A 25,383-nucleotide genomic window follows, 5' to 3' on the forward strand; every position below is an offset into this window, starting at 1 on the left:
TTCAACAAGCTGTTCGACGAGCTGTGGGAACACAATGGGAATCTGTGGAAGTAATTCAAAGTGTAACTTCTGGATGCACTGTAGAGAGATCTCTTGGCGTGTCTCTCAAACATTGATGGGGGAGGAGAGGGGATTCCACCTGACTTCAAACACCACCTTGGTCTTTCTTAAATAGTCTGGACGATATGACGCTGCGATGCATCGCGATCGCCTTTGACACCTGTTGATTTACAATCTTTAGTTTTTGTTGAGTAGATCTATTTATCTTCGAACCTGCCAGAATGGCCCTTCATGCTCTAAACTTTGATTCTGTAACTGACGGGGAAGAAACCCAAAGTGTTGAGGAAAATGCTGACACCACTCCTTTAATCGTCGGTCTGGTCTGGTTCGGCTCCGATGAGGTCTCATCCGCCTCCTCCTTCGGAGTCGCGGGGAGTCAAGTAGACTAAGTTAAGTTAAAGACAAAATAACATCTGACACACACTACTATGTAATTACTTCCGTTAAATAATATGTAATTGTAACACTTTACAACAAGGGTGAAATTAACCATTAATAAAATTAAGTTTATGAATCAAGTTAATGATAAGTATTAACTAACAATTAATGGTGTTATACGTTACATTAAAATATCTAAAACGACTGGACCTATGCTACATATTTTGTTGAGGGTTAGGGTTTCTTTTTTTCCCTCACTGTTAAAACGGTAACGATACTCATTTGGCGTCATATTGACCCTGTACCCAATAGCCTCCGGGGAAACGCTCGGCAAAAACAGATATCCAGTAGACCTAACTTATTACACCACTATTCTGGATGAGCGCCAGAAAAGGAAAAAGGTAGATATACTGATCTTCCTTCAGAAGAACTGTTCAAATAAGGCCTAAGTCCTTTCTGAGGCCCAGCTTTTCTTTTGCCCTCAAGTGTTTATTTATTGATTTATCATTGTTTGTTCTAGATTCCGATTCTCATAAATATCATGGAGTCTGTAATTATTATTGTAAGCTGTGGCTACTAAAGAAAATTTACATTTTATGAGAAGGATAAAGCAATGTCTTGATCTTAATTTGTCTTAAAGAGTACCGTTAAAGTACCGGATCGATTAGCAGTATCGATAGAGTATCGAAGAGTAGTAGTATCGTTAAAATCCTAACGATACCCATCCCTAGGGAAGGGTACTTAGTAATTCACCTCTTGAACGACAGTGGGTCTGAAGAGAGGAGTTCTGCTGCCCGACTGTCTATAGCCGCGAGACACACGGATTCATAACGGTGGTCAAGTCTTTAGTTCCCGGTGTCACATTGTAATTCATAGCGTAAATATCGGTTGAATATCCAATATTTTTCTAATAAAATATTTTAATTAAACTTTCAACCCCCTCTCCCCCCTTCAGCTAGAACCACAAGTAAAATCTTAATTATGTGGGAAACACTGTATGTGTTCAGTAGGCTACGTCCAATGTTGTAAAGATACAACAATGTTCAACATGCTCATAAAGTCATTTTTAGAATGAGTATTTTGACGACAGATAACAGCTCTGTTAACTGTTAGCTAATTGATAGTTTATGCCTATGACTGTATTAAATAATGTTAATTAATGATAATTGTTGTCCCCTTATTGTAAAGGGTTCCCTATATATTCAGTTCTTATTTTTTATACTGTTTTTATGTGTCAAGTAGGCGGAAAACCGTCACAGGTGTGTTTTATTTCTACAATATACAAATATATTGGGTTTAAGTTGTATATTGATTTTAGGGTTATGATATGTGGCACATTTCTGGGTTGTTTTTATCATGAGCCCAGTGGTGCAGACCAGAGGGGGAACCTTGCACAGTAAGATTAGCTGCGGTCAATGGGGCCATTATTTCCATCAGCAAGGAATTTATGGATTAACACAGCATAACTTTCACCCTATTTAATAATATTGCATACTGTCATAACGCTGATAAGATTAAAAGTGATATAAGTAGCCATGTTATTAAGTGTCTGCTGCGAGACAGCGATAGAGACACACATTATGACTGATTGACTATATGAGTTCTAAATACAAACCTCCTGAGTGTAGAGAGACAGTGAGTGTCAATGAGCATAAGAGACACAATTAAATTAAAACCGACCAAAAATAAACATAAACTCAGGCTAATCAACTCCCATGTGTTGGTTACCTGAACACCAACTGGACCGGCTGTACTTTTAAACTTAAGAGGATGTCATTAGAGGAAATTTGGGAGGAAAACATGCTTTGATCTGAGGATAGCAATCTCCTGAGACCAAGTGAAGTCTGTAGAATGTAGTTTAAAACTAGCTCAAGAACATCATTCACTCTTTAGAGGCCTTGGACAAATTAAGGGATACAGTCACAGGGTCACAGTTGGTAACAGGTTAAGGTTATACCAGCGGATGGCACAAGGTTTGAGACAAGGTAATGATGTAAACTCCATATGTTGTTCACTTTTCATAATTTAAGCTTTGTCTTCTCCAGGTTGTGTTACCTGTGTTACCTTTTATTTATACACCCCACCCTTATTGACAGACAATGCCTGTAAATAATGATCGAAATAAGGATGCAGGGTAGTGAGGTTGGAATACCGGTTCTACTGGTTTATACTCTCCTTGAGTGTGGTTAGTGATGGCCGGTTCAACCGGTTGCACACTGATTACGTATTAATGCACAGCCCTTGTCCACACACTCTCACATACCCACAACAACACATTGAGGCTGGGGAGAAACACTTCTCAGGGTTACCATACCTCATCTAAAAAACCAACCCCTCAACCCAATGGGCCTCACCCCTCCCCAGGCTGACTCACCACCCCACCCCCCCCCCCCCCCCTCCATCCTGGAGACCGGAGGCCTGGGCTGGTGGAGGGGCATATGGACGGGCTGGGTGGAGGTTCAGCTGGGCTGGGTGGAGGTTCAGCTGGGCTGCGGTGGAGGTTCAGCTGGGCTGGGTGGAGGTTCAGCTGGGCTGCGGAGGAGGTTCAGCTGGGCTGGGTGGAGGTTCAGCTGGGCTGGGTGGAGGTTCAGCTGGGCTGCGGTGCCACCAGCTCCTCCGAGGGCTGGTGGCAGCCTGTGGTATTCTCCTGGCTGTAGCCATCACCGTCACACGCTCCCACAGTATAGATCTGTTTGGTGAGAGCGCAAGAATCGCTGACCCTTGTGTATGCATCTCCCACCCTTGACGTAAGGACCCATTGCCTTACAGAGAGGGGGTCAAACTGTGCCCCCCTTTCCCTTAGGATAATAGCCCCCTGAGGAGGGGTTGAAACTGTGTTAACAGACTCAGTGAAACTGCTCTGGGCTCACTCTGCTGGAGTGAGCCCTCTGTCCTAGCCACAATATCTTGCCAAAACAATGTCTAGCCAAACCAATAAGAATTTATTAATCAAGATATAGATGATGTAGGTGATGAAATATTATAAAAAGTGAATGAAGGTGTAGCATGTATTTCAAAGAATTAAGATTTAAAAAAGAAAGACACCAAAGAAGATAGGGACTTTGACAAGTGGTCAAACTATACGTTTCTCAAGTAGGGCTGCTTATATTTAAATCAGAGTGCCAACCAGAACGCTATGGATCACGGGAGTCCAGGTATTTTTGGAGATCTACAGGATTTTAAAAGAGCACTCCTAACATGATCACTGTCTATGTCTTCCGCCACATTAGAAATAAAATGTTAACTTGATTTTGTTAACCTCTCTTCTAGAAGATCGTGACAGGCAATGGAAACACAAAACCAGCATCTGAAAACGGTGAGAATCAAGCATTTTGTCATACTGTCCAAGGAGCTATAACAAGACTGAACAATTTCACCGATCAAAAAACGTTCAGAGCAGCTGCCAGCGAAGGACATACAGTAGGAGAAGGAACTCCTTATCTGCTTAGATGACATCTAATCTTTAGTTGAAGATTGATTGTGAACATTTTTATTTCTAATAAATTATTGAGTTTGACGCAATTTTCTGAACTTTATAAGGAATATAACTTTACCCTAGAGATAAAAACTATAACAAAAGCATATATTAGATTAAACCAGGAACGTGAAACAACACATAAGGCCACATAATTCAAAGATGGGTAGCCTATGGCTATCTTTCTAAAATTGGCATATTGATTGAGAAATACAGATACCTTCAACATTTTGTAAACGAATCAGCAAGGGGGAACAACCGATTAATCAAGAGCAGTTAGAAAGCATGCTCGGTATTTTGGGGGATTGAGTGTGAGTGGATTACGTAACCCGTTTCATCATTCACAATCACAATGGGGTCCCCTCTATGCGTCAATTCTTATAGGTGGAGTAATGTAGTCAATGAACTGGATTTGTTTTTACGCGGCAGAAGTAGACCTGCTTGAATGAGGTATAACCGTGGAAACTACCGTGTGGAATCATTATTATCTTTATGCTGGAGAGCAGTGGGCTTTTGTAGATGTGGATCTTACTTTTTATTAGTAGTAGTTGGAATCTGTAGCCTATATTTTCGTTTAAGAAGGCCTATATATAGGCCTATTTATAGCAACTTGGAAATGGATGTTAAGGCCGATGCAAACGATAGAACAATTGTGATATTAGGCAAAAACATGCCTCCCGTGGACACACAGTTGTACAAGCGACGCTGGGTGATGTTGTTTCTCTTTACTAGTTACTCCATGTGTAACGCGTTTCAATGGATCGAGTACGCAATAATCAATAACATATTCATGAGATTCTACAACGTGAACTCGTTCGCTATAGACTGGATGTCAATGGTGTTCATGCTGACCTACATCCCCGTCATATTCCTGGCCATCTGGCTTCTGGATAAAACTGGACTCCGAGTGATGGCCATCGTGGCTTCTTCTATTAATTGCCTTGGAGCCTGGATAAAGGTGGCCAGCGTCAGGCCCGATTTATTCTGGGTCGGGACGCTCGGCCAGTTTGCGTCTGCCCTCGCCCAGGTGTTCATACTGGGAATGCCCTCCCACGTCGCGTCGGCCTGGTTCGGCCCCCACGAGGTCTCCACCGCTGTCTCCATCGCAGTCGCAGGAAATCAAGTAAGTTTGCGTTGAGACACATGTGCGTTCAGTCTGCAGCCTTTCTGCGGCCTACATTCTGCCATGTTATTTATGGGCTTGCTGTGGTTTTTGCGCGGACGTCCAAGTAGGCTGAAGTTTCTATAATATATAATGTAATTTCTAGAATATTATAACCTATTCTACCTATTTCTTTTTTTATTTAATTTGTCTTTCCTCTCAAACCGACTCTTTATGGGTTTGTATCTCTTGTCTGTAGATAAGAGATGCGTCTTAGTGTGGATGCGTCAGATGATGTTATGAGTTTGTGTGTTATGACACGCGCGCGCACACGCACGCGCACATGCAAGCATACACAGACACGTGTAAACAAAAAAAAACACGCACTGCATTTTACAGCGAACCTAGTAAAGGAAATGACGTGTGGGGCGTTCCGGTGTCGTGGATATTCAGTGTTGCTGCCGTAGTGTTGGTCAGGCTCCTGGCTCCAGGTATGTGAGGCTCTTATTTTCCCCCTCACTCAACTCCGGAGGAGTTTTATCTTATCGAGCTCACACTAATCAGACTTCAAACAAAGTGCATCCAATTGCGTTAGTCAGGTGTCGACGTCTTGGTTTGATCTTATGTTCAATCAACTTTATCAAAAGTCTATAAAAGCTAATATCGAGGTTTGTTTGGGCAGTTTTGTAGGTGGGGTAAACATAAAGTGACTTTAACTCTCTTGACTTAAGCATTGTGTTAGTTAGAAACCATGATGACGCTGCTTTTCTGAGGGTTTTCTGTCTGTTAGGTTGCAGGACGCACAGCGTTAACACTAGAGAGACACGAATCGCAAGACTCGCATGCATTGGGATTCGATACAACTACCGATAATGTTTAGTTTATTGTGAATATCTTCCCAGTTTTCCACTGGTAAAGTGATAGGATATGCTTTTTTTTTTTTTTTTTTTGCCGACCACTGGCGTCTACTTGGTTTCTCCTGAGTAACTAAACAGCTTTATTTTTTTCATCCTCATTTTTGGAAGTAACCGGGAGATAGAAATGAAGTGAATTCGCATAATAGCGCAGTTAAAATATCTTATTTATCAAGTGGACATAGACATTCAGTAGTGTAACAAACACATGATGTAGCTTGTACATAGCAGAACCCATGTTAATATTAACAACACGGAAGAAAGTTAGTTTTTTCAAGACTTGGGACCTATCATCCTATAACGTACAGGCCTATGACACTTTCTATCAAAGGTTTATCTCCCACTACGAGTGTGAGAGAAACATGAACATTCTCAAGTTGTCAATAGATTTTGTTTCTCTCGCCAAAAGTACTATATTTTCAAACCATTTTTGAATCTTCTTCAGTGTCCAACGGACGTCAGCATATGGTGCATATATTTATGATGACCCTGCAGTCTGTTGAGTGTTATTCTCAGTGGACTTTTGTCCCTCTGTCATGTCTTCATCTTTTTCTTCCAACCATAATTGCCATTCACATAATAAAGAATCATAGTTACCATGTTTCAATAGTAATAGTTGAGTTACATACACCAGGTGTCCTCGAGTAGTGCAACGTAGAAAATAAGGCCGCGTCTCTAGAGATGCACAAGTTCTACCATTATTTTGTCACTTGACTTTTTAAGTACACTGCCACATGCTGTATTTAAACTATATCCCTGAATTTTTCAGCAGTTACTATTCAGGAAGTCGTGTTCAGGAGCACCTTCTGTGAGCTAACTCAAAGACAAGAGGGTACTTTCTAAAAACTCACAGAATGGAGGAATAGCGTGCTTCTGTACTTACGAGTATCCAAACATCCAAACTGGTTGGATAGTAATTCCCAGGCCTTAGTGGTAGACTCTCACCCTGTGCGAATGGAGCGAGGAAACCAGGTGGGAAATTACCACCAGCTGAAGGCGGAGGAGGATGGCCTATCCACTGAGCCCTTTGCCCCAGACGGCTCTCCTCTCTTCCCCCTCATGGAGACTCGGCTGTACAAACGACGCTGGCTCATGCTCTTCGTCTTCGGCACGTTCTCCATGAGCAACGCCTTCATGTGGCTTCAGTACAGCATCATCAGCAACATCTTTGTGCGTTTCTACGGCGTGGACTCCATCTGCGTCGACTGGCTGTCCATGATCTACTTCCTCACGTACATCCCGCTCATCCTGCCTGTCACCTGGCTCCTGGACAACCGTGGGCTCCGGGATGTGGTGGTGGCGGGCTCAGCCTTCAATTGCATCGGAGCCTGGATCAAGACGAGCACGGCCCGCCCCAACATGTTCGCCGTCACCTTCCTGGGACAGTTTGTGTGTTCGGTGGGCACGGTGTTCCTCCTGGGCATCCCGTCCAGACTGGCCTCCTTGTGGTTTGGCCAACAGGAGGTTTCCACCGCCTGTTCCATTGGCGTTTTGGGAAACCAGGTGTGTCTTTGTATCCACTGGGCTCAAAGAGCTGCATGCCAACTTTTGTGTGGTTGTGTTAACCTCAGTGTACCGTGGTACTCTTCTGAGGCGGTGTGTATGAGCAATGCTTTGCAAGATAGTTTACTGTGGCTGTGTTATGTGCGGGATGTGGCTCAGCATGATTTCCAAGAGCAATGCTTTGCTTATGCTTTAGGGATCTTTTCTTTGCCCCCATCTGCGCTCCTTAATGCATGATCGCTTTCCATTAATGTTTTTTCTCTTGCGAAATTTAATTTCTTCCTCCTGTTACTACAAGCTGTTTCTCTTTAGTCACTGGGCTTCCAGAAGTGTGTCTCTCTCTGCTTTGGTAACACTTGGGGTAAAGCATAAATTACAGCCAGTGGCCCTCCCATCAAAGAAAGATGTCACGACGCACTTTCTGTTATGTTTGGTTTCTACTTTTTGAGACTTCCTCAAGCATGTCAAGAGAGTCCCTTTTATGGTGTGTTTGTGAAAAGAGCATCACTAAATCCACAAAAAGCTTTGTGTAAATGTCGGCCGCTATCAGTCACATATTTGAACCTATTGATGGGGGAAATTGTTTACTTTAACCTGATTTGAGTAAAAGTCAGCGATATCTTTATTCAAATTAGGAGCCAGGACCACCGACCTTTCAACACTCAAACCTCTGTCTCCTAACGATCCCACTCATTTGGCTTGGGTGAATGCATGCGTGTCCGTCTCAGTGATCTAAGGAGAGAGCCCTGTGTTCCTTGCTTAACTGAACTACATGACTACATGACGAGCTGGGACGTGCTTGCACTGCTCATATTGAGAGGGTGGTGCCTTGTTCACAACAGGGGACCTACATCTCGGGCCAAAGAGAACATTTGTTAACGCAGAAGAACAGTTCCTCAGCAGATTTGACTCGAAGTCGTCGAGTCGTAATGTGTGGCGTAAAAGGAGAGATTGTCTTAACTATGTGGGCTATTTAGCTGCGAACTCATCCCACGTTTTTCTAATTTGTATCAGGGAAAGACCCGTTCTTGCAGAACGCGAAAGGAGTTTGCAGTGCAACCCTGATGACCCTGCATGCATTTGTTCTGTAACACGCACATGCTGACTGGCCCTAAGCAATGCTTTGTGGTTTGTGTTATACTCGCTCACAACTTCCATCTCTCTCTGCTAACATGTTCCATGTTTGCCATACAATTAAGTTGTTTGAGTGGGTCAAAGTGAGTGTGTGTGTCTGGAGATGCTTAAGTTGAATCAACACGTTTTCTGCTTTCCTCATCACCCAAAGGTGGGCATCGCCATCGGGTTCCTGTTGCCCCCCATCCTGGTGCCCAACGTGGACGATGTGGAGGAGCTGGCGTACCACATCGGCGTCATGTTCTACATCACCGCTGGAGTGGCCACCCTCATCTTCATCCTGGTGGTCATTGGTAAGTCCTCAGAGCACATGCTGAACAGCGTCACAGCAAATTCTTCTATTTGAATTTTGTTTACTTTGTAATAATCCCACAGTCCAGACAGTCTCCGATTCCTTTACACTCCAGTGTGTAGGAAACAAAATATGAAGTTATTAAATTACGCTTCCCTTTGTGACTTAAATTGTTACAATGGAGATTGTGTAGGGCTAGAAGCAAAGACACACATTGAATTGTTTATTCTTTTCTGGTGTTGGTTGTTCTTCACCCGCTCACCAGTCCTCCCACTGTTTCACACTGTCTGAGCTTCGTTGTCTACAACAGCCCTATGTAACCCACTGGGCGAGCAGCAGCCATGGTAATCGGTGTAATTGCTGCTTCTGGCCATAACTCAGCTCCGCCCCTAGGCTCAGTCACATCACTACTCTAACTCTCTCATGGGAGTGGAACTGACCAGCAGTCAGAAGCACACCAATGTAACAATGCACCTTGAGAAAGTAGGCCGGCGTCGGATGACTGTTATTAAGGTTGGCCTTGTTATGTTAGGTCTGGTTTCTGTTTGGTCATGTTTGGTTTGGTTTAGTTTACGTTAGGTTTGGTTTAAGTTAGGTTGGATTAGGTATGGTTAATACAGGATGTCAATCCAGTACTCTTAAGGGCAGTCCGTAGATCTTCCATGTGAAGATATTTTTACTAATGCCCATCCAGCAGAGCCTTGTTGCATCAATGAGGGATATAGTGTAATTGTTTGTGCTTGTTCTTCCTTGCGGTCACGTCCAAATGACCGTGTTAATAATTCAGAGTGACATGGAAAGGCAAAGATAGACAATACGAGTTAGAAATGGAAATGCTCTCACTCTCTGCTCATCTCCTTTTTTATGCTTGGTAGCGCAACACAGCGATTGTAATGAAATGACACAAAAGGTGAACTTTGCACTTTTGACTGACCGTGAACACGTACTGTAATTGAGGTTCCCTAGTGTGTGAAAAAGAGGGACGAGAGTGTAGTTTGATGGGTTCATCTGAGGACAGACTTGTCCCGTGTCAATGATGTTTATGAGTTGGCCGGGGAATCAGGACGTATATTTTAGAAAATGCAAAGAAATGTAATAATCGCTGTTAATTCTTCATTGAGGGCTACAATGTAATATAGAAAATACAAGGGCACAAATGTTGTCAGATGTGTTGTTTGAACGTTGAGAGATGAGTAACATGTCAGAAGAGACCATACAGAAGTAGGGCAGTAGAGTGTCGTGTACAGAGACGATACCACACTGGGCGGAATGCCGACCCGCTGGTATTCCTGTGACCCTCTGGGTGGAATCACCTCAGGGTATTCCTGTGACCCCTCTCCTTCGAGGACCGGTTTTTCCACACGAGAGCCACATTAGATTCTTGAAGCCAGCTATTGAAGCCTTGCTTCTGCACCTGCTGCTCAGGTGTTTCACACTCGGTCCCTCTGGGGGACATGAGCGGTATACCCCGTCTATCACCTCTCTCCTGGGCCTCCAGGGGCGCTGTGCCGGAGCCGGGTTGCCACAACACACACACACACGCACGCACGCACGCGCGATGTGTATAAGTTCTTGGTTATATCATCTTCACTGTAAAAATACAGGAGGTTGTTTCCAGGTGGACAGTGATGACGTTTGTGGTTGTGGGCCCCCCCAGTGTTCCAGGAGAAGCCGGAGCTTCCCCCCAGCCAGGCCCAGGCCCAGGCCAGGAGCCTCTCCCTGGACCAGTACTCCTACAAGGCCTCCATCGGCAGGCTGCTCTGCAACAAGCCCTTCATGCTCCTGGTGCTCACCTACGGTGGGGGTCTCTCTCTATCAAACTCAGTTATAAGTATGAGTTAGAGGACAGACAGAGAGACAGACAGACAACAAACATGAACACAATAATGTATGTTAGGCTGTGGGTGGGGGGGGTGTCCATTTAAGGATGCAGTCCCAAACATCCTCCATCAATCTATTTGTAAGAGATGACGGTTTAGATTATTTTTAAGGCACGCTGTAGATGTATAGTCCTGTTTGCTTCCTGTCTCCTGCATTGTGCCTGTAGATGTTTATACAGACCGTAAGTCAGCTGATAATGACATAATGTGGTATAATCAGAAGGTAATTATCAGCTGTTTTGAGAGATGCATTTTATTTTATATTTTAAGCAATAGAGATTCAAGATTATTTTTGTAACACATCAAATACAAATATACGGTACTACTATTATTTTTATTGGCTCCTCTGCCTAGCAGAGGCGCCAATAAAAATAACAACAAATATAAATCTTAATGAAAATTGAATAGCAGCAGTAATAATTATTATAATTATAAGAGCAATAGTGCAATAAACATGTTTTCGGTCCTTCACTTGCGGTTACACCTGATGAGTTACAACTTGTTACTTGTAACAAGTTGTGTGTGAGAGAAGAGATAATGGAACTGGTAAGATGGTGTTTTCTTTTCTCTCTGCAGGGCTGAACGTGGGCTGCTTCTACGCCGTGTCCACGCTGCTCAACCGAATGATCACCGAGCAATACCCGGTGAGTTCCAGCTCCCACTGCTGCCTTCCCCATCTCCATCTTTATTCAGGTTCGGGCTATGATGGACTCGGACCGGCTGATCAAGCAATTGGTGGAATAGATGATTTAGGGAGTTCTTGATAATGTGATGTGTGTTTGTTAATGTTATTATCTCTCCTCTGCAGAAGTATTATTCGGTTAATGCTATGCTCCCTGTCAACATAGGGCCTCATAAAAGCAGTATCCTGCCTGGGTTATTTATCTCTGGGAGACAAATAGAGATTTAATAAATAACCAAATGTACGACTGAGACGCATAGATCAGGCGGTGGACTCCAGTTAATGCGTGATAAACCAGGTCCTTCCTGATAAGATGATGGGTTTGAGAAGGCCATGAGCTAACCTGAGGTTTCCCGCCTAGGGTGAAGAGGTGAATGCTGGTAGAATCGGGCTGACGATTGTTATCGCCGGCATGGTGGGGTCCCTCATCTGTGGAATATGGATGGACAAAACCAAGACCTACAAGTAAGGGGTTTAACTTGATGAACTCTGAGGCTAAACGACTCTCAGACGGGTGGGTGGACATATGCTGTTTGCTCTAGCACAGACCAACAATGGTTTGGAGGTGGAAGATAAACAAACACAGTTATCTTGTACACACAGAGCTCTATTCTCAGTCTCAAGACGTGCTTTTGTGGATGAGGCTAAATTAATTTAGGACTGCGGTTAACTTTCCGCTAACTTTGCTGTGCCAGATCCCCTTTCCCTAACATCATAGCATGTCAAAGCTATGCACAGCCGGCCCCAAGGGTTTTTATAGGAAAGATGCAATATCTAGGGTTAGGTTATGTAGAGGATTTTACCTCAAATTACCTTTTTCTTCTTTTTTTTTTTTTTATTCGCAAAAATCAGTCCGCTTAAAATATCACGAAGCACATAGTTTCATCCTCAAGGTCAGGTCTTTCTTCATCCTCAAGGACTTCACTCGACACAGTCGATGAAGAAGCTCGTTTCGAGACGTCTCCGTAAATTAAAGCTTTTTCTACAAAGCTGCCACTGAAAGGAATCCTTTGGGAAGGGTGTCTGTGTCTAGCTGTTAGCAACGCTCTTGGCTAGATGGAAGGTCTATTCTGATCTAAGGAAGCAGTGCAATTCAAACCGTAATCACCTGTGCAGCTGGCATTCCGGACCACCTGCTTTTCCTAAAAGCATCCAGTGAAACGTCTAATACGAAAAACAAATCTGCATATATACATATATAAATATTATATTATATCTAAACAAACTCTTACAGGTTACAAAAATGTAGGAACGTTGTTTTGTGTGTTATTTTGAAATGTGATGATGTTAATATAAAGGGGAATTCCCTGGCCGGTGTACTCTGCTTTTATCCATGACAGAATTCCTCATGCAAACTACTTAGTTTGAATAAAATGTATTAAAAGAAAGCGGTTATGATTGCACACAATGCATGTGATTCAAGATGGTTTGAATTGCAATAATCAGCATTGTGAAACCCCTCTACTCAAAGCAACGTTTTGTTTTCTCTGCCTTTCTACCCCAGACAAACCACCTTCGCCGTGTATCTCCTCACCTTCATCGGGATGCTGGTCTACTCCTTCACCCTGAATCTGGGCCACATGTGGGTCGTGTTTCTGACCGCCGCCATACTTGGGTAAGTACTGATGAACAGTCACCATGGTGACAGCATCCGATTGTTTCTATTGGTCCACTGGCATGTAGGACACAGGGTGTCCTGCTGTCACCTACATCACAGATATAAAGCCCTGACCCAGCGCAAGCTGTAGGTACAAACTCACTGGTCACCCACATCGATATAAAGCCCTGACCCAGCGCAAGCTGTAGGTACAAACTCACTGGTCACCCACATCGATATAAAGCCCTGACCTAGCGCAAGCTGTAGGTACAAACTCACCTGTAATAAGTAGTCTTTGATCCGGGATGATGCAGGTTCTTCATGACTGGATACCTGCCTCTGGGGTTTGAATTTGCCGTGGAGCTGACCTACCCAGAGTCGGAGGGCACCTCCTCAGGCCTCCTCAACTGTTCTGCTCAGGTTAGTGTGTGTTTGGGGGGGAGGAGGGTTGAGAACTGATTGTTCTCACTACCAGTAAACCACTGAAGGTTACGTGTAATTAGTGTAACTAGAGTTTTCAATTCCATTGCAATAATGTGGAAACCCCGGTCGATAATGTAACAAATTTCTGAGCGCATAATAATAACATTTTTCCTATAATGTTACAAAGTATAACATTCGTTCACCACAAATGACTCTTAAAAGCAGTTGCAACATTTAAATAACTTTGAAGTGGTGTGAGAAATACCGACTTTCTACTCCTCATTCACATATAAGGTAATTTACATTTCCTAAGGAGAAAACACTACCTCAAGGGTAGTATTATTCAGGAGATTTTCAGGGTACAAATGTCAGGATATGTTGTTCACACATACGGCCCATCAGGAGAATATCAAGACTTGCATGTGTGCCTGAAAGCACCTAGTGTGTGAGCATTTGATTACATTATATAGTCAATTTATGGTAACGGTTAATTTTTCAATGGAAAGTGTAGTATACTATGCATGCAAATCAATTATTTAATAGCTTTTACTGTTATTCAGGGCTGAAAAGTGCATTGACATTTTAACTTGCAAGGCAACTACTATTGGTTAGTTGAAAATAATAATCATTGTTGAGATTAAACACCTATTCCAGTGTCCTGGCCAAGCAGTAGCCTACAGTCACACATAGCATACACACAAAACATTATAAAAATAAAACAACTAAAACAGTCCGCAGGGGGGAAGGGGGATATCAATATCGCAAGGCATTTCGGGAGGCTCGAGGTGGAGATTTATATTAAGTTTGAGCAACAAAGTGTAAAGACATTTTCCGCAATGAATACAGTCTATAGACAGAACGTCTTAGCTGGGAGAGTTTGTCGACGGCGGAGCAGTTATGTTTAAAAACATAGCCTATTACCTGGGCGAGTGTTGCTGAGGTGTGTGCACGTGCGTGTGTTCTTACCTGCACGTGTCGATGGCGGAGTTGTTATGTTTAAAAACATAATGTCTTGACGTGTATGTGTGTGTGTGTGTGTGTGCGTTTCCGTGTATGTTCGTTCGCATGTGCATGGTGTGTATGTGCGGTGTGTATGTGCGTGCACGGGTGCTGTGTTTTTGTGAGCTGCAGGCTGCTTGGCACATGGGCACATGACCAACTAGAGTAACTGGTGCGACAGGCCTGCTATTATAGTAGTAAGATGAGTAACAGCTCTGAGGTACTCCTCGTTGGACCAACTCCGGTCTCACTCAACACTAATGACTGCTTCGCCTAGCAGGACATGGGTAGAAGATATCAGCCCATTATGTAGTCTGGCCATACGATACGCAGAGAGGACCCTGCTTGGGGCCGCTCAGATTAAAAGGCACTGACCATGCAAAAGCAGACCACTGTGGACCTTTGCGGACCACTGCCAACTCAGAGGCACAGGCTCTGTACTGTGACCCATCATACCTCCCAGTCCCGTACCGTTGTCACACAAAGTATTGCTCTGCTCGCCATGAGACTTTGGCTAGGGGGGGATTGGGATGGCCCCTGTGTTTGTAATAAAATGACACCTCTTTGAAGTCCACTTCTACTCATTTCATGCACCTGTCGATGGGACCAATGATTTAAAAAAGAAAGTTGTTTTGTCTCTCATGGTAACCTTCGAACAAATATCCTTCTAGTTGTTTGGAATCATTTTCACCATCAGCCAAGGAAAGATCATGGATAAATGGGGCACACTGGCTGGAAACATCTTCCTCTGCGTCTTCCTACTCATTGGTACCATACTGACAGGTAGAGCAAACCTAACCTCTCAAAAGGTATTTCTGTCTAACATGTCTAACAAAATAGATTGTGCTTTTAAATATCAGGATTTTTAGGCCCATATATGCATAGCGTTAAGACGTGGCATCCGTGTACTTGCATTGCCCCCTAGTGGCTTAATGATGGTATTGCTTTATTACTGTTTTTCCCATTGAGCCTATAACATATATTTATTTTATAACATGTTATCCCTAAAAATTGTTTTCTTTTCCATCATGCCGTAAAACCATGAATACTCGCTGTTTAATTGCCTGCATTGTGTTTTTACAACAGGATTCATTAAGTCAGATCTTCGACGGCAAAATGCCAATGCATCATGTGACACACAGAGGGGGAGCGTAAGTATACCTGTGTGTGTGTTTCTGTGTGTGTGTGTCTGTGTCCACTGTGCATGTTGGTGTTTGGAGGAGGTGGGATGCCCTATTGCATGGCTGCATACTTTGTGGCAGTCTTGGAGCAGACACCTAATCCTCTGAAAGGAGGTGTGCTGCCTCTTCTGATGGCATGGCTGCCTGGTTGCATGGCCGTCTGATGGAATGGCTGCCTGGTTGCATGGCTGCCTTCAGTGGCATCGGAAGGCTATCTGGGCTGGCTTCCAGAATGACAGGCGTCTGAGGTTTTTCCTGCTTTTGGGCTTTTGGATGAGCATTGTTACAGCTTCGTTTTTTTGTTTTTATTTGTATGGTGCCAACAACAAAATCTGTTTTAATAACATTGCTGGGACAGTACTAAACAGGCCAAGATCAAATATGAACATTAACCACGCAACCATTTTAAACAAATTAATTCACGCTTTGCATGCGCTTTAAAATTTCCCCTATATTTCGCAGCACATTCTGAACTAAAACTAAATGATGGCTCACTAATAAAAGCTCCCCAGCCTTTGATTTGAAGGATACTTTTTTCGGTTTAAATTCAAGTTATTATAGATTTACCTACGTTATTTATTCTTCTATAATAGGACTTAAATAGAAGTTACAGCTGCTTATGGTAAGTGCTAATTGCTATATGGTGTATAGTAATTAGCAGGTGGTAGGCATAACATATATGGCACTACCATATGCTAACTGCTATAGGCCTCCCCTGTGCTAACGGATATCCGCCTGCTATTATTATGAAAGGAAGCACAGGGTGAAAAGCAGTTAGCACGGGATAAGCGGGGGGTAAGCAGGTAAAATATGGTATATAGCGGTAAGCATAATGTATGCTAACTTGGGGTTTTGTTGGTTGATGAGAGGTCGAAGAGGGCACTGTGGATACTGGTGCCTGAACACCAAGCTATGGTTGCAGCCTACAGGTTCCTTGTGTTCGGCGCGGGAGTATGGGGCCACATCATCCGGGGGCTTCTGCAACAGCGCTTATGACACTAGCCCGCTGCTTCATTAAAACAGAATGTACACATAAGCTCAGGTAGGGCCTTCTGGTATCTGATGTTGAGGCAAAACAAAAGACCACATGTTCAAATATCAAAAATAAACATTGAAACAAATGATACTTTATAATATAATAAAGACAGTTCAACTCAGATGAGATACATATTCTACAATACCTTTTTAATGATGATAAATACTTTTGTCCAGTGGAATTTTCTCCACTTTGTGACTTTAACTCCAAAGTAAAGGCTTTGATTTAGCCAGGGTTCTGAGCCCAGAGATAACGCCTATTGGAAATCTAAAATTAACTAAGCGGTACCAGACTTGTATTTGTGAGTCGTGAAGGCTAGTCTTCCGTATCGTTCTGGATAATAAACATCTTAACTCACTGGGGTATGTCTTTGGTGAGGTCATGCATATCTTTACTTATGTACTTTATCCAGTTAAAATGACTGCAGTGATGTGTTCATTTATGAGTTTTTTGTGATGCATTAATGTGGTGTTCCGATTGATTAGTATTCTCTAAGGACTCAATGTAGGGTACGTGATTGGACTTATTTAGTTTTGATTTATTCAATCAATGATTTATTGATCAAATCATCTCAGATGTTAGTATACACTACTTAACATGTAGAGCCTTATTTAACCTCGTAACCTAATATAATTTGTGGTAAATGGTTATGTGATAAATGGTTGGGCGATTCCATTTTATTATTTTCTCCTTTTACTTATAACTGGACATCAAGGCACATTTAATATTTTAAATATTACTCAAAGTTTTTGACCTAAGTGGAAAGTGTTTTCTGCCAAGCCATATATTTTATGGCCTTTCTGCACATTAGCTTAATGTTTTGATGTAAGATGCAAGTCAATATGTATTTACATGCATGTTTGATATAGGGAACTATTCTTCATGCTAATCTTTATCTTTCATACATTTCACAGAAAAAACCAAGCCTGGATGACGGTGTCTTTAATCCTACAACAGCGAAAGAGGCCAGGTTGTGAGGCAGACTTGTTCTAAACATCTTGTCTGAGGAGCCGGACGACTCTTCACAGCCTCAGACAGCATGAAGAAAGCAGGCAAATTACGCGGGTGCACACTCAAACATAATGGTGGTGAACAGCAAGCTGCTTTCCCTAAATGCTCATTTGAAGAGGAACGCATGCAAACTGAATAAGATAGGATGTGTGTTTATACTAAAACTATTGTACTGGTTGGACTTGTGACCAAAGTGTCGAGCAATGGCCGCTAAATAATCCAATCAGATAGTCAGAGTGAAACTCTACCTCGGCAATGAGAAACAACCCCGCCCTAAAGTTCCATCTTTTCACCAATGATTACCCTCCTTATCGGCGAACCCCTGAACTGGTTAAAGTCAAGCCTTTTATCTACTGGTTGATGAGCTTGTTGGCTCAACCAGTCTCAGCCTTGTAGGAGGGTGGCCCTCCTACCCAATGCTGGATGGAATAAAGCAGCCATTAGTACAAATGTGTGCAAACTGTCATCATGTGCAGTAGCATCAGTTGCACTTGTAATTGCACACCTAATTTCTTTATGCGTTAGTCCTGCTGATTTGGGAGTGTTGTCAAATGCAATTTGAAATGTACTGTTGACACATTTATTAAGAATGAGTGTATTTATGTATTCTTTATCTCTTATTTTACCTGCTCCTCGCCAAATTATTTTTCTAATATTTTTAACGGAATGTTTTAAATATTTTACTGACATTTTGAATCGCTGAATATTCAATTCTTTACATTGATAAAGATATTACTGTGTTCTTATTTAAGAATGTGTATTCTAATTCTACTTTAAACACTGCCATCTCTGTGATGGCTGTTTCAAGCACATCACCGGCCTCCTCAAATGAATCAATTACATTTCTCTGATCACCTTTCAATCTGCGGGCTAGGCCCGTGCATCTGACAACATTTTAAAGGGGAAACCTAAGTCTGTGTTTACTATTGTTTAAATATGCTGGTGTGGTTGTGTGGGAAATATGCATTGTAAACCCGTTTACATGCATCATATGATTCTGAAGGAAACTTGCATCAAGCAACTGTTCAATCATTTACAGTAGATGCATTTTATGTAATATATTGGTGATTTTAATGTAAATTACCTGTTTTGATAAAGTATGAAATAAAAGCAATAATACAACCATAATGAAACTGGTACTCATAAGATTTATGGGTGAATATTCTGTGATTACTCTGTAATACACATCAAGAGCTTATATTTGTCATTAACCTTCAAACAAGCAGTCAACAGATGGCAACATGTTTCACCACATACTCTCGTGCATGTCAAATGTTTTTTGCTTCCATAGATATGGTTTAAAGAAAGCCAATGGAATTGCATAAACATTACATTCCCTAAAACTGGGTTAGGGTAGGTAGTTGATACTGATATTACATCTAGAACATCACAATATAATACCAAACACGTGGATAAGGTAAAATAAAGTTAAATCCATTATGCAACATGTCCCCAGTCTGACTCTAAATGAGAGTCCTGTTCTTAGGCTTAAAGCAGTAACTAGGGCGTGAGTTGGCGGGACTTTTTCCAACGTGTTTATTTAATTCCGCTTCTTCTGTCGCACTGTAACTTCTTCCTGGTGTTCGGAAATACACTGGTATCCAATCAGCATCCCCACGATAGAAACGCCTTGAGAGAAACAACCAAAGATATATAAAGTTTATTCTCATTAAATACCTCAAAGTTACGAGCAACGCATTCCTAAAGTCTGCACATTGCATCTTGGTAGAAAAAAAACAATATTGTGGTGGTAATGCAGTATAACGAAGAACTCACTAGCGACAATAAGCGGTGCCATCACTCCTATGGTGACGGGAGCGGTTTTGTAGATGAAGGCTTCAGACAGGAAGTGACCCAGTGCCAGCACAAAGGTCCACAGGGTGATGTGGTAGAGCCTGGCAGAATCAAGGCAAGGTTCTTTGTTTTATTTGCATTCGATCTGAGTTCAAGATCATCTCAAATATTTCATCAGACAGAGTAGACTGCTGTAGGCTGTTTGTTGGTCAATATCTTACGTTTTATTGTGGATGTCGATGGCACACGCACAGCGTATAATAGATGCTAGTAATGTCCAGATTCCAAATGTTCGTGCTTGGAGACCATTCACTAGATTGGAAAACAAACAAGATTAATAATAATCAAAATAATAATTATCATGATTAGAAATTGGTAAACCTTTTTAGGCGTATATTGGTTTGTACTTTATTGGTTATGCAGTGCCTACTTTTTAACTACATACCAAGTTTCAGCATTGTTATATACATTATATAATATATAAATACTTAATAATTATACACACATACATATACGTAAGCATACACATACACACATAGGCCCTATGTACACAAATACATATATAAACACAAATATATACACAAATTCATATATATTAATACACATTTTTCCTTTAACTGCTAAAAAGACATGAAAGTACGTTTCTCACCAAACTGTGGCATCCCTGTGTAAAGTTTCTCCGACAGAAAGCTGTGGTCCCTGAAGCTCTGCACTGTGTTTCCCATGGCGATGAGCGACACCATCAGCAGCCAGCTCCTCAACACGTTCATGAATTTACTCATCATGACTGGCGAATACGATATTCCTGTGGGACGACAGTTCTGTGTCAAATGTGCAACCATTAATAGACAAACGAAATACTAATGATGTTTACCGATCTGCTTATGTTTATATGTGGAGTTAATGTAAAGAAACATTGCATTCGACTGAACCATTGGAAGTATAACATGGACTAATCATACAATTTAGCGTGCTCAGTGTATTTAGAGATACATACACATGGAGATATCCATGTTAAATACGAACAAGTATAGATTACATTACCTGTTTACTTGTCGTCGCGTTACAATGTCCCCATGTCATAGAAATATGAAGAACGATGAGATATGAAAGGTTGTGTCGCACGGACAGAGCTGTCAAGCCTCGACGTTGAATTCGTCCAATGAGAATGTCCGTAAAATGGCGTCATGGCGTCGCCCCATTCATAGAATGGACTTCATTATTTGGTCCCGCCTTGTTTCATCATCCAGCCAATCGCTGCACACCACTAGCGATCACCTGTAGTACGGGCCGTTGTGGTTCCGCCCACAACGTATCTGATATGCGCATGCGCCTTCACTTCGCTTCTCAGTTGCTGTAGTTACCAGGAAGCTTAGCTGGGATGGCCAACTAGGCTGCCCTCTTCGAGATAAATTCATGTGTATCCTCGCTTGTTCGGTATGTAATTACAAAGACATGATAACCGAGCACAATCCGAACCATGACCGTTCACAAGGCTGACATAAACCCGCTAAAGCGACCCACATGTAAACTGTATTCATACAAATATAAGCTTTGACATTTAATACTGGCTACCTTTTAGCTAACGCTTGTTACCTGGTGTCTGACAATATGATGCCAGAGTTGGAATTGTGACCATAACCGTTCGGGCTTGGCGTTGATCTATTTGCAGGTCTGAGATGGCATGGTAAGCCGAGGTGCCGGACTCCACAAAGCTTTTCATCTCGCAGCTCTTCCGGCACTTCGAAGAAATGCCATCTGTGGTCCGGGATGAAGAGGATTCAGAGTCCTACCTGGAGGATGAGCAGGAGTGAGTGGAGGCGCTGATTAGATTTGCAATAGGTCAAACGGTTGTCATTCAACTCCTACTGTGGGTTATTAGATGACATCGAAAATAGTCCCTTGGTTGAACTCATAATAATTGGGCTGCTTCATGAGATTAAGGGTAAACATTATGATGGCTAGAAAATGTTCCCTAAACCCAAACACGTTTATATAGCCTCATACATTAGTAGTAGTAGTAGTGGCAGCAGTGCTAATAGTATTAATTTGACTAAATCAGGGTATTTTTGTTTGAAAAAAACACATTCTTCTTCATTTTGGAGTACGCTCAACCATTTACTTGTGTGTGTGTGTGTTCAAGTCCTCATGTAAAACAGTTATTAACGATTGAGCAATTCATTCATTATTATTTGAGTGTCTGTCTTTGAGCAACCCGACAGCACAAAACTATTGTAATGTTCTTCACTCTTAATGGAACATGATGGCTGCAGAGGGCATGGTTACATTAGTGTCGTGACCCTGTATTATTGATGGCACCTTAGAGCAACCCATTAAAGACGTCCACAAGCACTCATTTTGCATAATTGATTGCCCTTCTCCTAAGGCTGAGGCAATGCAGCCAACCACATTATCCTATATATCATGACATAGTGTTGGAGCAGTTGGTCTTTCTCATTTTTCTCTGGATATGCGTGATTTCTGTAGATTTGTTGTGTCTGGGCAATACACTATTACATTCTTATGATTTACTAAAAGTAAAAAGAAAGCATCTTTTAATTTTGACATACTTTAGCCTATCACTGAAGAGCTGGTTTGAGCAGCTCCTGTCAAAACACTAGAGCAATAAGAATACCTTGCTTTGTGCGTAGCAGTCGGGTGCAATTTTGACCCACACACACGCGCGCAACGTCAAACCTTGCTTATTTTATAACAGGAAAGTCATGTCTTTAAGAGCTTTGCCATCAATCAGCTTCCCATCTCATAGCACCTGCGTCTAGAACTATCATGAATCCTAAAATAATGAGTTGCTCCTCAGACTTTCTGAAATAACACATTAATAAATGTATGTATTGGGTGCGCTTCCTACTCATGTGCTCTCCACCTCTCTATTATTCATGTAAACATAACATTAAATACAATTTATCTCAAGGTGTCATTTTTTACTGTGGATTATTCTGGTCTTCTGGGTTTAGCTTGCTTGAGGGTCTCTTGATTTGTTCAAACAGGATGTTGTTTCTAGACGTGTTTCTTTATCTCTAAGAGACCATCCTTGCATCGCCTGGAGTGGCCTTAGTAGGAGGATCCCTGTCCTGGTGTTCTGCGCCGAGGCCATTATCTCTAAAGATGGGAATCTCTGCTCTATTGGAGGTACACTCATACGCATGCACGCACACACGCACATACACACACACACACACACACACACACACACACACACACACACCAAAAGGATGGGAGTCTATGCTCTATTGGTGGTATACATAAACATACACACATATAAACACACACACACATGCACACTATCTCAAAGGATGGGATCCTATGCTCTATTTGCCCCCCCCACACACACACACACACACGCACCAAGACACACACTATCTCAAGGGATTCAAGTCTGCTCTATGGGACGTACACAACACTATTCTGATGTATCCCAATCACTACTGTGTGTAACATGTTTGTTTTTATCAATGAAGAAATGGCAACGTGTTTGTAGCTTGTTGTGTTTGTTTGTGTTGTTTACTACAGAGCGATATAACATGGCCTTCAAGATTGTTCGCACAGAAAGTCGACTAGTCAGAGGAATACTCACAAACCATGGATTCAATGAGGTTATGTTCTTTCCATAATATAACATCATGTAATGTTGACCTTTTGTGTGTGTATGTGTGTGTGGTGCATGTGTGTGCCCGAAAGCTTGGCAATCTGTTTATGTGTGTGTATTTGTGAGTGTGTGTGTTTAGGCTATTTCAAAATGATATTATAAATCGACTTGAACTCAAAAGTCAAGTCAAATGCTCCCACAGCATTTACATTTATATCAACTTAGAAAATCACATCACTCTTTATTGCATCAAGTTTCTTTGTTGGCTGCTGGCAATGTCAGTATTCTTAATTAAAAGCCGCGGGAAATTATCAATACAGTGTAGTGATTTAAGAATGGATGTTTTCAAATCTGGGCTTAATTTTGTCCAAGTGCTATCTTCTGGCATAAGTGCCAGAAGATGAAAATTACTCAAGTGGCATATTCCTTAACTCAATATGCTTCATGCATTATATCTTAATTTAATTCAGGCTCCAGCAACAGGCTAAGCTCCAATGAAACATCTTCATACGGACATTCGATAACATTGAAAATAGCAAAAAGTGCAGATTCTGGGCATTGCGATGATTCTCTTCCCAACCAAGGCTGAACTGGAATGGTTTCTGAAGCTGCTGTTTACCTCAGTTTACCTTGTATTTAGGAGCATGCCAATGCTCTTGATGCCCCTTGTCAGATAAATGGATATTAAGCTTTTTTTTTATAATTCTCTGCCTTGAATGGATACTTGCCAGATGTCAAAGCTTGCAAATGCATTACTTTAGAAAGGCTCTTAGGAGAATGAAAAGGATCCGGTTTCACGAGCATGCACACAGTGCTATTGCTGTTTTGAAGCAGTAACTATTAATTCACCCCCTTTTTTAATACGTCACGCTAGTGCTGTTAACTCCCACTAACTCATAATCATCAAAGGTCCAGTATTGATCTGCCAACGTTTAATAAGCCTGTATTGCAAACATCTGTACTCCCGGTGTGTGTGTGTGTGTGTGTCAGTGTGTGTGTGTGTGTGTGTGTGTGCGCACATCCGTGTGCGCGCATCCGTATGCGCGCATGCGCGTGTGTGTGTGTGTGTGTGATCCAGTTGTTGGCCCTAAACAAAAACAAAGGGTAATGGGATGGTGATGAAAGTAGCTGGTGAACCCAGTGATATGATTTGAGGAGAGCTGGGCTGTGTTTCTATGGATTAGCTCCTAAGATGCACTCCAGCCGAGCTGTCACATGTGATTGAGATCAGAACATAATACTGTTGTTGGGGCGACTGGCAGCATCCAATGTCCATGCTTTTTTTGCTCTGAAATAATCCTTTTGGTTTTTGAATTATCGCTTGGCATGAGAGCCCATCACGGCTCTGAGCTCAGAATGAAATCATTTGCGGGGTCCGACGAGCTGATTGTCAAACCGAAACGGTGTCTGTTTTTTCCCCAGATCCACCCCAACAGTAATGATTTCAACCTCATGTGGACCGGCTCACACTTCAAGCCTTACCTCCTGCGCACCCTTCAGGACTTCCAGAAGGTCAACCACTTCCCCAGGTAGGACGGCCTGGTTCTGCTCGCATTCACCCAGCTGAGGGCCCTTCGTAGGCTCTGCTCCAGCCCATGTTTTCCTTGGCTTTGGCAAAAAGGTCTGTTTAGCTTGGAGCAGGAGCCCCCGCGCAAACATGCAATGAAATCAGGAGGAGGGAGCCAAAGCCGGATTGTATTTACCCAAGCTTTATTCATTGTATTTCAAGGGGTCTTACGGTGTGTCGGCCCGGGTCTTTCTATTTTTAAACTGGCAGCACGGGGGTCCGGTTGCGTTTCAGGTCCTACGAGTTGACGCGCAAGGACCGACTGTACAAGAACATCCAGCGCATGCAGCAGGCGCACGGCTTCAAGAACTTCAACATCGTCCCGCAGACCTTTGTGCTACCCTCCGAGTACAAGACCTTCTGCAGTAAGAGTCGCGCTTCACTGCCTTGCCCCCCCACCCACTGCAGACTGCCTCCCTACTGCCTCACGCTAACCTCTGCCTCGTGTCCTTCCTCAGGTTGTTTCTCCAAGGATAAGGGGCCGTGGATCATCAAACCTGTTGCGTCCTCTAGAGGGAGAGGGATCTACCTGGTCAGCAATGTAAGTCAGAGCGAGCGGCAAGAAGCGGTTACGTTGAACTCAAAGCTAAAAGGAAAATACACGTGTAGGCTCCAACACGAGTGTTCAAAAGTATTGTAGTAACTTTGTAGATTACTTCATGGAAAGCATGCTGAGTGGACACTGAGTCCGCCAGATGTAGGGGCGGGGGGGGGGGGGGGGGGGGGGGGGGGGGGGGGGGGCAGTTGT

General features: G+C 42.6%; 3 protein-coding genes across 5 annotated transcripts in view; 2 read left to right on the top strand and 1 right to left on the bottom strand.

Moving 5' to 3' along the window:
• The first annotated feature begins 5,455 nt into the window (after positions 1–5,455).
• On the top strand, positions 5,456–17,679 carry flvcr2a (FLVCR choline and putative heme transporter 2a). 3 transcript variants are annotated; one of them, XM_079752694.1, is made up of 10 exons: positions 5,456–5,506; positions 6,699–7,432; positions 8,718–8,859; positions 10,516–10,656; positions 11,315–11,382; positions 11,782–11,885; positions 12,925–13,035; positions 13,332–13,437; positions 15,111–15,222; positions 15,526–16,662. In XM_079752694.1, exons 2-10 carry the CDS (start codon positions 6,884–6,886, stop codon positions 15,726–15,728), a joined length of 1,536 nt encoding a protein of 511 aa, XP_079608820.1. In that variant the 5' UTR covers positions 5,456–5,506; positions 6,699–6,883; the 3' UTR covers positions 15,729–16,662. The 3 variants fall into 3 exon arrangements, with proteins under 3 accessions (XP_079608820.1, XP_079608822.1, XP_079608821.1); XM_079752696.1 differs by adding an exon at positions 17,571–17,679 and having other exon boundaries at positions 5,484–7,432; positions 15,526–15,590; XM_079752695.1 differs by having other exon boundaries at positions 5,484–7,432; positions 15,526–15,590; positions 16,543–16,662.
• A 1,476-nt stretch (positions 17,680–19,155) lies between these two features.
• Positions 19,156–20,602, bottom strand: erg28 (ergosterol biosynthesis 28 homolog). Its single transcript, XM_079752697.1, has 5 exons — positions 20,506–20,602; positions 20,111–20,266; positions 19,683–19,773; positions 19,444–19,562; positions 19,156–19,296 (listed from the first exon to the last, which is right to left on the bottom strand). The coding sequence occupies exons 2-5, from the start codon at positions 20,244–20,246 to the stop codon at positions 19,208–19,210; spliced, it is 435 nt and encodes a 144-aa protein (XP_079608823.1). The 5' UTR covers positions 20,247–20,266; positions 20,506–20,602; the 3' UTR covers positions 19,156–19,207.
• A 223-nt stretch (positions 20,603–20,825) lies between these two features.
• Positions 20,826–25,383, top strand: part of ttll5 (tubulin tyrosine ligase-like family, member 5) — a 51,460-nt gene continuing 46,902 nt past the window's right edge. Inside the window, exons 1-7 of the mRNA XM_079752025.1 lie at positions 20,826–20,898; positions 21,134–21,271; positions 22,505–22,611; positions 22,993–23,075; positions 24,491–24,597; positions 24,870–25,000; positions 25,094–25,176. Of these exons, the coding sequence (XP_079608151.1) occupies positions 21,213–21,271; positions 22,505–22,611; positions 22,993–23,075; positions 24,491–24,597; positions 24,870–25,000; positions 25,094–25,176 (570 nt within the window). The 5' untranslated portion in view covers positions 20,826–20,898; positions 21,134–21,212. The remainder of the gene's footprint in view (positions 20,899–21,133; positions 21,272–22,504; positions 22,612–22,992; positions 23,076–24,490; positions 24,598–24,869; positions 25,001–25,093; positions 25,177–25,383) is intronic.

The sequence above is a fragment of the Pollachius pollachius genome (genome assembly GCF_949987615.1).
Source record: "Pollachius pollachius genome assembly, chromosome: 15".
NCBI classification, from domain to species: Eukaryota; Metazoa; Chordata; class Actinopteri; order Gadiformes; family Gadidae; genus Pollachius; species Pollachius pollachius.

Excerpts from the sequence above, each read along its gene's own strand:
- erg28 (XM_079752697.1), bottom strand. The coding sequence starts at position 20,246 with ATGATGAGTAAATTCATGAACGTGTTGAGGAGCTGGCTGCTGATGGTG. Across the intron at positions 19,563-19,682 it reads ATCGACATCCACAATAAAAC|GCTCTACCACATCACCCTGT; the intron begins GTAAGATATTGA and ends TGATTCTGCCAG. Across the intron at positions 19,297-19,443 it reads GGCACCGCTTATTGTCGCTA|GCGTTTCTATCGTGGGGATG; the intron begins GTGAGTTCTTCG and ends GTTTCTCTCAAG.
- flvcr2a (XM_079752694.1), top strand. The coding sequence starts at position 6,884 with ATGGAGCGAGGAAACCAGGTGGGAAATTACCACCAGCTGAAGGCGGAG. Across the intron at positions 11,383-11,781 it reads TGATCACCGAGCAATACCCG|GGTGAAGAGGTGAATGCTGG; the intron begins GTGAGTTCCAGC and ends TTTCCCGCCTAG. Across the intron at positions 13,036-13,331 it reads CTGACCGCCGCCATACTTGG|GTTCTTCATGACTGGATACC; the intron begins GTAAGTACTGAT and ends GGGATGATGCAG.